Source organism: Lissotriton helveticus, chromosome 9 (genome assembly GCF_964261635.1).
Source record: "Lissotriton helveticus chromosome 9, aLisHel1.1, whole genome shotgun sequence".
Taxonomy (NCBI): domain Eukaryota; kingdom Metazoa; phylum Chordata; class Amphibia; order Caudata; family Salamandridae; genus Lissotriton; species Lissotriton helveticus.
Window position 1 is genome coordinate 1246926876 of NC_136070.1, and position 12823 is coordinate 1246939698.

Genomic DNA, 12823 nt, shown 5'->3' on the forward strand with positions numbered 1-12823 from the left:
GCGTGCGGCGGCGGGGGGCTGTGTATGTATGTGTGTGAGTGTGCGTGCGTGCGTGTGTACATGTGTCTTGGAGTCTGTGTGTGTGTGTGTGACTGTGGGGGGGGGAGGTTGTGTGTGTGAGCGAGTGTCTGTGCGCGCATGTGCGCATGTGCACGGCGCGGGACGGATCGTGCGCGTTCGCGCACCCAAATCTGCCAGCAAAAGCTCGTAACACTTTCTTGTCCTTCATTCCCCCGAGTCAGCTAGGTATAGTTCTCCACCTGGATGCATCCTTCAGATGCGTATTTCCAGGCTCGACCTAAAAAGGCTTGCTGCCTTGTTATTTTCTTTTTTACACTTCTTAGTCTGCTGTTCGGTAGTGTCCTGGCTGCGGGTGTGCCAAGAACCACCAGAAATGGTGAGCTTGTCGGCATTAGAAGTCAGAGTATGGGTCATGATGGCTTTGCAAATCTGAAGCTGCTTTTGAAGATTGTGCTGGCCAGCAATGGGAGCCAGTGGACTTCCACCAGGATGGTGGTGATCTGATCATATTTCTTCAGGCGCTGGATGAGACGTGCTGAGCGTGCCCTTAAGGGTGCCAGTGTGGAGTCGGGGAGGTCACGAAGCAGAGTGTTACCAATATCCAGATCTGAGAGTATGAGGACTTCATCTGCAGTTGTGAAGTTGCTTTCTGGAAGTAAAAGTTTCACTTTCTTTAGAAAAGAGAGAGAATATCAATCTTTCTTTGTTTTTTTGCAATGTGTTCCTTGAGGGTGAGGTTGGTGTCCAGGAAAATCCAGGTGGCCATAGATTTGCCAAGGTATACATACCCCATTTGTCATTCACTTCAGGTGTCTCTTAAATCCCTATTGGATTTTTCTTTACAGGGTACTGAATCATGTCTTTAGCAGAAAGCATGACTATGGGCATGAGAAAACATTCTTAACAAGTAAACAATACCCCCAGGACAGGTGTGGATCAGACAAGCACTTATCACTTAAAAGAACTGAGATCAGTGTGAAAACCCATCCTCAACGGTATCCTGCTAGCCATGGTCTCAGTCCCCAAGTGATGTGACTTGAAAATGCATGTACCTTGGTGCAAACATCCAGCGAGTTGGAAGCCAGCAAAGGCAACTTACCCTTGCATCCTTTTGAGGTTAGCCCATTGAGTAGGATGAAATTGGGCAATAGGAACACCTTATTTACAGTGCTTAAAAATCGGGGAAGTGCAGTATAATATAACAAATAAACAATAAGATATTTTAATCAAAGATGGCATGGAAAATGCTTGAACCACACTTTTCCAGTGTTGCCAAGCCCCTGTTTCCCCACACCAATCCAATCCAAAATTCTTTATTTCGGCCTTATAAGACCATAAAAGATACAATATAAACATTTAAAAGACATAAAAAACGTACAATGTAAATAAACAGTACATGGAAGCAAGGAACTAATTATATCATATCGTATAAGACTCAGAAGTTAGTAGAAACCCAACTAGCTATGGTTCATTATAATTCATTGTACATTGGAGATTAGGATGTTAACCTTTCAATTTTTTCCCCTTATCTGCCACATGGCCATTAGATACTTGGCAACAGCAAAGACGATAAAGTGCAAGGTGCTTGTCTTCAGAACTCTATACGATTGTAAATAGTTTTTGAAGCCCAAATTCCTACATAATGGCACTAGCCAATACTTTCTTGGTCTACTGTAGGCTGGGCAAAAAAACAGCACGTGTAAATCGTCCTCCACGTTCGTGCTGCACCCAGGGCAAGTTTTGTCGTCTAGCGTAGTCCATTTGCTTGAGAAGGATTTAAGGGGTAATGTTCCAAACCTCCACTGAATAAAAAGTTTCCTTGTGGCGACAGAGAATATGATGTCCATATATCCCTCAAAGCAAAAAACGTCTTTGATGTCCAGGAATTGTTCGGTAAGGGAGCCAATTTTCCGAGCACGCACAAGCATAGTTAGGCTCTTGTCTTTAAAAGTCTTAGAGAGCCTTTTGCGGGACACCCCTAGACAACCTCTTTCAGGGTTATTCCACATATCAACCAATCCCAGTCGATAGAATTCCCGTTTCACGTGTGCCATCCAAGGAATTCTATCGCAGGTGTTAAGGCTCAGGACGTGCTGCAAATCTTGCCTGTAGTGGGAAAGTTCGCTGGTGGACCACAGCCTGTGCCAAAACCTCAACGGCTTTAAAGCCAGTTCATCTCCTATTGAAGAGAGCCCCAGATCTAGTCTCAGTGGTAGCAGGGGTGTGCCTTGTGGTAGCGCCAGCAAACGTCTAAGGAAATTGTTTTCTACCTTGACAAGTTCTGACCCAGCATTGTGACCCCACAACCACTTAGGCTCTCATTATGAGTCGAGCAAAAAGGAACTCAGCTATTCCACACCTAGTTATGTCAGGTTTGGGAGAACCAGACCCAATGTTACTGTGCACTAATCATGCACAGTAAAATCATATGTTTCTTTTACTGCGGAATTCCAAGTGGTATTAACATCTATAAAAATCAGTCCCACATGATAATTCCCCATTCCATGAGGTTTAACCTATAAGTGCACAGTACTGGGTTGGATGTATAACATGATAACGGTATACTTGCATGTGAATTTACCTTGCAGTAATTCTGCCCCAGTACTCTACAGCTGAGAACCAGGGCCTTAGAGGTGCAAGAACTGCTGGGTTTCTGTTAGTGAAGCCTCTGCCTGAGGAGCCGCTTGCACTGGCTGCCCTCTGTTCTTTCCCATCAAATCTTTTTATCAATCCCTGATCATCTGAAGATGGATCCAGTTTCATTCTTATGAGGCTTTGTTGTTCCAAGTACAGTTTGGCAGACCCGTTCATGCCACATGCACTTTTGTTCCCATTTTGTTCTGTCCGCTATTAACACTTGCGTCAAAGTATTCCATGATTTTGCTCCTCATTCGTCCAACAGTTCCAGGACTCGCCTCACTACTCTTCCAGTTACCAACACACATTACTAAGTTCTGTGTGTACAGATGTCCTAGATTTACAACGTGTAGGGATCCTGAGGTATCATGCACTCTTAGCAGCATTCCAATAAAGACAAAATTCCCAGGCATCTATGCAGGTGTACCATCCCTTCATTTTTCCTCTGCCCCTGCAAGTTCTTCTGTTATTTTAACTTTGGGAAGAGTTTGTGGGGTCACTGACTTGCATAGTTTTAATCGCTGATTTGTGCTGTACTGTACAGAGACCCACCCTGCACCACTTCCACTGAGTTGGGCCTTGATTCATGTCCATATCCACCCAAAGTAACAAGGGTGCTTGGAAGGCTAACTTTTCATCACAGACCGAGTACCCAGTGTTGTGTCTAGAAGGGTTGATGGTGCTTGCTTGTCTCTGCAGCTAATCGAATCAGGAAAAGAGCGTTAATATTCACCTCATTCTACCAACTCATTCTACCAACTGGTTTATTCTTCCTCCCCCGGCATCAATACCATATCCTGGGCATTATCTTCTTCTCGTTCTCTGTGATATTTACTTTTGATTTTCTGTGGTGGTAAAACAGTTGCTCTGTAGAAAATTGTCCAGTGGTTATGCATTCCTTGCACTCGTTTACACTCACTTGATTGAATTTACTGGTTTGTGAATGTATAACACTAGCACCTATAGAGCGTTCATTATGACAATATATGAATGTCTGATGTGGATGTTCCAGTAGTAGACATACACATTCTAAAATGCCATTGCCAGAATGAGAGAGACCGAAAGCGATAGACAGACAGAGAGAGGAAACATAAGTGGATCACTGACCTTAGGTCCTCGCATTCCAAAGGGCCCCAGATCTCCTTTCTCTCCTCTGCCTCCTGGTATTCCTTCCTTTCCTGATAGTCCCTAAACAAGGATCACCAATAGAGCGTTAGTGACTGGCTGGCTCCTCATGTGCTCATGCAGAAGTAGTGATTATGTAAGTTAGAAAGAAATCTTACTGGCTCGCCAGGCAGTCCCGACTCTCCGACTTCTCCCTGCCAAGAAAAACGAAAAGAGAGTTAGGACATATTTCTATCTGGTGTAACTTCTGGTTATAGGGGCCGATTCACAGAACTAACTTAAGACAAAATCCTAAACTTACTACTTTTGGTATTCACAGAAGGCATTTAGTAGTAGTAAAGTTAGGATGTTGTCTTAAGTTTGACTTAAGACAAACTTAAGACAAACTAAAGACAGACATAAGATGGACTTAAGACAGACTTAAGACAAACTTAAGACAAACTTAAGACAGACTTAAGACAGACTTAAGACAAACTAAAGACAGACTTAAGATGGACTTAAGACAGACTTAAGACAAACTTAAGACAAACTTAAGACAGACTTAAGACAGACTTAAGACAGACTTAGGACAAACTTAAGACAAAATCCTAACTTAAGTCTGTCTTAAGTCTGTTTTAAGTTGGTCTTAAGTCTGTATTAAGTCTGCCTTAAGTCTGTCTTAAGTCAAACTTAAGACAGAATCCTAACTTTACTACTACTAAATGCCTTCTGTGAATACCACAAGTAGTAAGTTTAGGATTTTGTCTTAAGTTAATTCTGGGAATCGGCCCATAGTATTTTATTCAAGGTCTTAATCTGGATTTCCAGAGCAGACTGATACTTTGACATAAACATTAGCAGTCACCCAAGTTGCTCTCTGTTCTCCCTGTCCTGTCTTTGCTGATGCAGAAAACCTTGAAGTCTCTTATGGTATCATTAAGATGTTGTTGCAGCTTTAGCACTGTTAATTATGCATTGCCAAACAACAGAAAGGTCAATCTCATGAGATAATAAACCATTCTATGTTTCACCAATGCCAGCGCATTGTCTGCCAACATTTGCACTGGTTGTAGAAGAGTTTACTTGAGAATGTTCAATGTTGACATATGAGCATGTTCTTGTTCAATTCTCCAGCTGGGAGGGTGGGGACGCGGGTAGAATGCCTTGACTAAAGACGTTACAGTTACCTTGGGCATCTGTGACATTGAATTACTGGTGTAAATAGCTATAGGATGCAATCCCTAAAATACTCTTCCCCATCACGAGGTGTCCTGCCCTCTTTGCTCTTCTAAGAGGTACCATGCAATGCAGAGCTTTCAAATCTGCTAGCATTTGCCATACAAAGTAAAGCTGGGCACATTGAGGCTCTTTTATTGACATGTCTTCCTGAGAGCCAATGTTACAGTTTGGAAATCTGAGTGCAACATCAAGGACAGCCGGGCGCACCATGCCCCGAGGTCACAGCTATTGCTTTAAATTAAAACTACAAAGACAACGTTTGTTGCTGGGTGGCTTCGCACCTCTTTTGAAGTCATTATGGCTTTCAGCAGTCTTTTGGGCAGCAATCCCATCTACAGATGATATTGCAGACTTTATTATACAAATCGGTTTAAGATGTCTGTGCTTGCTGATGTTAGGGCACAACTAGAAGAAAAACCTTCCTCAGAAACAAATGCACAATCTGAACAATTACTGAAAGAAAATAGAGTGAAACTGAATGTAGAACGATGTTGCCACTCTCACCAACAGTGAGGACCATACAGTTTATCAAATACATCATAAAAACAACTTATCATCCAGACCAATTTTCTATTATACTAGACTGCAGAAATGCCAAGGCCCCCATCCTCTCAGAAAAAGTCTTTCAGCCAGGGCCAAGGACTTTCCCTCTTCATCGACTGTGTGATGATACGAATTATACCTTTATTTAGAACAAACTTCGCCAGCATGTAGCTCGTCAGCTACCGGTAGCTCTCCAGATATTGCAAGTTATTCTCCTCAGTGCAGCCCAACCTACTCAATTAGAAGCTTTTGCTTGGGTGAATTAATATATTCATATCAAAATTGGAAAGCCTGTATTTCTGACAAAAATGTGTGTATTTTCATAATTCATGACCTGATCTTTGGAGAAAAATGGTTGTCTTTCCAAAACATTTAAAGCTAATAATTGAATAATAACTCATGCAGCGTTTGGGTTATCTTATTACTAGTATTATTACACTGGTGCCAGGGGCACTGAAGCTATGGCGCTTATGCATTCCTCACATAGAGGCATTCCAAATTGACTCAGCCTTTTTTACTGCTGGCAACCCTGCACCAATGTGATCACTGCTTGCAACCTTACATATTGTGGCCACTAACGTAATCTGGTCTGATGTGGTCACTACCAATACACTATGAATCTTAGTAACTCTAGATGATTTTCATTAAACAGAAGTAGCTCTTGCAGAAAAGGTTGGAGTTCCCTGATTTAGAAGATAAGAAAATTCTGAGATTTCATTCAGATCTGCTTGAATATTACTGATCTGGTCAACTAGGCCACAGGGCCAAATAAGGGAGTCAAAAATACGTATTTACACCACAGTAAGAGATAAGGATGACACAGGCTCAGTCAACTCTTCTCTTATCAGATTCACCCCACTGACTCTCAATAACATTGGGCCCGATTCACAGAACTAACTTAAGACAAAATCCTAAAGTTACTACTTTTGGTATTCACAGAAGTTAGGATTTTGTCTTAAGTTTGTCTTAAGACAGACTTAGGACAAAATCCTAACTTAAGTCTGTCTTAAGTCTGTCTTAAGTTTGTCCTAAGACAAACTTAAGACAAAATCCTAACTTCTGTGAATATCAAACGTAGTAAGTTTAGGATTTTGTCTTAAGTTAGTTCTGTGAATCGGGCACAGTGTCTTGATGAGAGTGGATTTTCAGCTCAGACTGCTATAATGATGTCTGAAGAAAGCCATTGGGCCCGATTCACAGAATGAACTTAAGACTTAATCCTAAACTTACTACTATTTTGGTATTCACAGAATACACTTACTACTTTTGGCATTCACAGAATGAACTTACTACTTTTGGTATTCACAGAAGTTAGGATTTCGTCTTAAGTTTGTCTTAAGACAGACTTAAGACAGACTTAAGACAGACTTAAGACAGACTTAAAACAGACTTAAGACAAAATCCTAACTTCTGTGAATACCAAAAGTAGTAAGTGCATTCTGTGAATGCCAAAAGTAGTAAGTTTAGGATTGAGTCTTAAGTTCATTCTGTGAATCGGGCCCATTGTCACTAGCTACACAAAAAGTACTATTTTGCACTAGAGATGGAGATTTTTGCTTATAAGCTCTGAAGTCTGGGGACCCCTGTTTATTGGTTGTACCTGGAGCTGCATTAGCAGCCTAATAATAGTAAAAGAAAGACTTGAAGTCACATGCTAATTAATACAATGCTTATTTCATGTTAATGGATGATAATGAAAGGTTTTCATTATAATGAAAATAATAGTATTCAATGTTGGTACTATCCGAATGGACTTCAATGGTGTTGCAATGGTGAATTATAACATGTTGTTGCTTTAACTTATGTGGTGACACCCTAACAAAGCAAGCAGGTTTGCCTTATTGATAATGACATTTATTGTGCTATTGTAACAAGTATAGGTGTGGGTTTTGTGGTTACAGAATTCATGACCCACTTGGGGTGTTACGTGCTAACGTATCACCAAAGGTATTCCCATTAATCTGATTGTATATATTTGTTTAATGCATAGTATTTATTAGTGTGTGCATAATAAAAGTATTTTTCCTTTTTCAAAGAAAAAAGCACTGACTGAACAATATTTTATTGAGTGTTGTTGTTGTCTACTAGCAAGCTGCAGTTACTAGCCCTACACTGAGTAGGCACCTCTGCTTTGCTACCCAAAGGGAGTCAAGTGCTACAATGGGGTACTTGGTTCCCAGTAAAGAGAATCCTGCAGACCTATCACTTGTGAAGGACTCACATCCCTCACAACTAATAACCCTACTTCTTACACACACCAATATTCCTTCGACCTGACACTTACGACTCTTGGTACTCAGTTTCCTTGTTGGCAGTGGGAACCAAAGGAAGAAACATAACTTTATTAAACAGTACCAAAACTGGGGTGCTTGTGCTTAGCGTTAAACAATCCTTGGATTCCCAAATTTTAGCCAGATGAGTTGACTTAACCAAATCTCCACAAATATTGATAAGTACTTTGTGTCTTCAATGTGATGAATTACTCACTTTTGATGCTCGTAGTGAGGAGTGGCAAAGTCTTACCTTTACCAGCTTAGCATTCCAAGATGTGATGTGTCCTTAAATCATTACCCTTGTTTGAGCAAAGGGGTTACTGTCAGTGAAGTAATTTCTTTCAGGCTTGACTGTCCTCTGCTTGGGCTTCCCACAATAAATGATCAGTCATCCTCAGTGACTTCAGAAACATGCAGCACGTGTTTCAGCCAGTGAAAGGCTTTTTCACCAGCCATCATATGCCTTCATTAGCTCAAAGCCTGCCAGAGAGTGACGTTCAAAGCTCTTTTTGTGATGTACAAGTTAATTTAGTGGATTGCCCAGTTTTATTTTGTTAATCGTTTTTATTCCAGGTAACTGTGCAGCTGCTTTGCCTATGAAATGTGGATCCAGTGAGACATGGATCAGAAGACACCACATTTCTACTTTGTCGAATCCTATGGCACACAAACAAATCATCTAGCCATCTGAAGGCAATTGGCAGAATAGGTGTTCAGTTATTGTCTAGTTCCTGGGTATTGTCTCTGTGGGGTCTGAATTGTGTTTTACTTTTTGGTTCAATCTTGAAACCCGGAAAAAAGTGCTAGAAAAAGTGATATGCAGAACTGATCCATTAAGATTAAGATCACTCTATTAAAAGCATAAGGGGCATATGTATGAAAATCCCCGTTTGTGATTCTCAAATAGCGATTTTTCGAGAATCGCTATTTGAGAATTGCAAAAAGGGATGTATGTAAAAAATCTCAATTGTTTAGCGATTTCTTACTATTCCTTAATTGCGAGTAGCAAATTGCAAAATCGCAATTAAGGAATACTTTCCCATTCATTTCTATGGGCCAGGAGGCCCATAGGAATGAATGTGAAGTCATTCTCAATTTGCAATTCACAATTTGAGAATCGCAAATTGAGAATAATTTCATGGGTGCAAGGGTGTCACCCTGATGCACCCCTGTAATGAACATGTGTGCGCATATGGCGCACATACATGCCCTAAGGGCATGTATGTGCGTCACATGGCACCTTTACACATGCCAAAAAGTGCATTTGTGAAAGAAATCGCAAATTACCACAAACTTCAAGTTGGTGGTAATTTGCGATTTCTTGATGTAAAATCGCACAACTTGGGTGCTTCATACATAGCATTTAAGGAATCGTAATTTGCGATTCCTTAAATGCTGACCCAAAATTAAGTAATTGCAAATTTTGCGATTCCTTAATTTTGCGATGCGATTTTAATCATACATCACATTTTCCGTTTTTTTAGTGGCAAAAGCTCCTTTTTTGCGAATCGCAGCGTTTGCGACTAAAAAACGGATGATACATATGCCCCCATATCTCTAGTTAGTGTCAATTAAAACAATCTACTCATTAGTTATGAATGATACTCACCTGACTACAAATGAGGTTCTGAATTGGTAGCTACCCGATATTCCTGGTCATTGGATCACACATAATCTCACCTTGCATCAAATGCAATTTTTTATGTTTCATATCAAAATCATTCAAAATCTTTGTTAATGAGGAATATAGTTTGAAAATAAGGTTTCATCACACACAGTAGTCTTTCCACCCAGGCTAGCACTGACTGGGTTTATGTGTCTAATACCCAGCCATGGAAGTGTCACATATGAAAACAAATCATGAGAGGTTTAAAAATGTTTATTGTCTGGGAATGTGTGAAGATGTTCTTGCCCTGATGTCTCTACGAAAAATGTCTTACCTTTTGTCCTCCAGGGCCTCGAGCTCCAGGAAAGCCCGGAGATCCCTTCTCACCCGGCTCGCCTTTCACTCCCTGTAAACCAAATTCACAAAACAGTTGGTGTTTCTAATACAAATGTATTTCACTTTTTAGCAGTGTACATTAGTGTACCAAACCCATGTGTTGACAGAGAAACCCCTCCCCAAGCAACAGGAGGCCTCATTTAAGGGGGCCCTTGCATCGCTGAAACGTCACTTTTTTTGACGTTCTGTGGCGCAGGACCCTGCTCCATATTTATGTGGCAGCACTGAGCCACTTTTTTGACTTAATGCTGCCTCGTAAATATCGTTCCCTTTAACGCAGTTTTCTGCGTTAGAGGGTCGTGCAATGGGTGTTGCTGGGGGCGTTCCCAGCAACATCCATGGCTTTTTGACACTGTCCCAGATATACAAGAAATCGTAAATCTGAGGCAGCGCCAAAAACTTACTCCTCCCCAGGGGAGGCGTAAGGGAGGTACAACGAGGAGAAATATCTTTATTTCTCCTTTGTTTTTCCTTTTTCTATGTGTGCTGCATTCTTTAGCACACATCGAAAGAGAAAAAAGCCTCTTATGATTGTTTTTGTGCAGGAAGGTTTCCCTTCCTGCATAAAAATAATCATCCCTGCAGCGCAGGCAACCTTGCACCGTGATGCAAAGATGCCTGCGTTGCCTCATGGCAGCCCATTGTGCGCCGGCGCAGAGGAAAGGACAGGAATGCCCCACATCTGTTAGATACAGCACATTCCTGCCCTTTTCTTTTGCTGTAGGGCAGCACAGCAGGAAGGCCTGAGGCGCTGCCTTATGGTAAAACCTCATAAAGGAGGCCCAAGGTATATAAGGAAAGGCTATAGAATGTATTGTATACGCTGCAATATTTGACGCTTCTGACAAAAGTAATTGAAGGCTCTCCCCTGCATTTAATATGGGAAGTGACACCACATACACATTGAAAGCAATTATAACACAGGAAGTGAAATCAAATTGAAAAATTTACAAAATAATTCTGTTTATTTTACTTCACAATTGCTTTTAATATATTTAAATACATTTTAACTCCTATACAGATAAAGATTATCTAAAATCTTCCTGGACAGGTGTTGTTAAAGGATTACATATAATTTCTTATTAATGTAAGACAGGGATATAGTTCAGTGCTCGGGGGTATATGAGCAAAGTCAGTTTCATTTGGTAAATTTATTGAATACGCTGTTTGGACACGATCAATACTCTTCGCTCTCTTTGCTGAACTGACTTTGCGGATGTACTGGATATCACGATTTTTGCAAATTTTCTAACTGACTTAGAAACTAAGCTCACTCTGATTCATGAACAGATTGAACCTCTGAATGGTTATCAGGTAATGAGTAAAAGATACAGCTTCACGTAAACTCAATCTTCCAACAGCATCTTGACCCTATACATACGCCTCTTACAGTGACCAACTATGCCTAGCTAGAAAAAAGGATCTCTAAGGCATTATAAAACATTGTTAGTTTGAATAATATCTAACCACAAAACTGTTGCTAATGCAACATTGTATATTAAAAGCTAAAACAACTAAATAAATCAAGATCTTCCATCAAATATTTGTGAACAACTTGCCTAACTACGGCGTTGAATATGTCTAACTTAATCAATCACAACTAAGATACACCTGACTGATGAGCCCCAATCAGGGCAAAATCGGTTTTGGGTTTCTTGTCTGATTCAGGTAGGACCTGGCCTGATAGTTTGAGTTAGACTGTTCCCATTGGAGCAGGGTCAAGACTAATTTGGATATTGCTGGGTCCAAACTGCGGTGTCGTGGTGTGCAGAAGAACGATGATGGGTTGGAATGCTACCCGGAGCAATTACCAGTGGTTAGATTTATTGCAAGCATTCCTCTTGTTACCTCTTGTGTGTATGATGTAAGACACAGATGCTCATAGAAAAAGTCCCAAGTCTTCACATTTTAGACTACCAAAATCTCCACATGCCATAAATATTCCATACTAAAATTTTGAACATTCCCTTTTCTGTGTATGCAAAGTGGCCTCATGCACAAATGAACATTATGACAATTGTGCATCTGAAAATGCCTTTGCATGAGTGCAACTGCAACTTTCTTTCATTCTTTTGTTTCTTTCTTGTATTGGGAAATATTTTCCCAATAGAGGAACCTCTCCTTGGTAACGAGTGCAATTGAAACTTTTTTTCTTTCTTTCTACTGGTAAAATCCTTTCCCTGTGGTGAAACTCCTCCCATTGCATCACTGCCACTTTTTGGAATGTTCCCTTCACATTCATGCCCCGGAAACAGATGTGCTCCAGCCATTGACAGGAGTTCATCTCTACCAAATCCAGAATTGCATTGGGACGGAAACCATTGCTTTCCCTTGAGTAGGATTTACTCATGTGTATTGTCACAAAATATTGCGGTAATATTACAGATGTGCCAGTGAGGGAAACAGCGTTTACAATGCTGCCATTACATCGCGTTCCTTTTACAACGCGGTCGTTACAACGACTGCGTTGTTAGAACATGATGCCTTTACATCGCAAGTCATTAGATCGACTTGTTGTAGGGGGCGCTCTAACCTAAGGAATAGTATAATTTACTATTCCAACTACTTGTTTACTGTTGCGCAGGCTGAAGATGGAATAGTAAATTATACTATTCCTAAGTCCAACGCACCCCCTACAGCAAGTCGATCTAATGACTTGAAACGTAAAGGTCTCGCGTTCTAACAACGTGGTCATTGTAACGACTGCATTGTAATAGAACGTTATGTAATAGCATGTCATGTAACATCCTATATTCGCAAATGACGTTAGTAGCACAAATTCGGGTTTTATGAATTCCATACCTGCATTCAAAAATGACATTAAAAATGGGGCAAAAACATGTTTCTGTAATCTATGTTTTTACATACTGTCAAGACTGTGCCAATACTTTCAGGTCCAACTGAAATACCATCTAATAAATGCTATAATTTCCATTCAACTCATAACTAGCCTGAGCGCTATAATGTGGAAATAGTTTAAATGTCTTTTATTGAATTGCCAGTT

General features: G+C 40.6%; 1 protein-coding gene across 1 annotated transcript in view; it reads right to left on the reverse strand.

The window, feature by feature from the left end:
• Nucleotides 1-12823, reverse strand: part of LOC144783403 (uncharacterized) — a 53715-nt gene that overhangs the window by 24853 nt on the left and 16039 nt on the right. Inside the window, exons 8-10 of the mRNA XM_078662394.1 lie at nucleotides 9758-9829; nucleotides 3942-3977; nucleotides 3766-3846 (exon numbers count right to left, since the gene is read on the reverse strand). Of these exons, the coding sequence (XP_078518520.1) occupies nucleotides 3766-3846; nucleotides 3942-3977; nucleotides 9758-9829 (189 nt within the window). The remainder of the gene's footprint in view (nucleotides 1-3765; nucleotides 3847-3941; nucleotides 3978-9757; nucleotides 9830-12823) is intronic.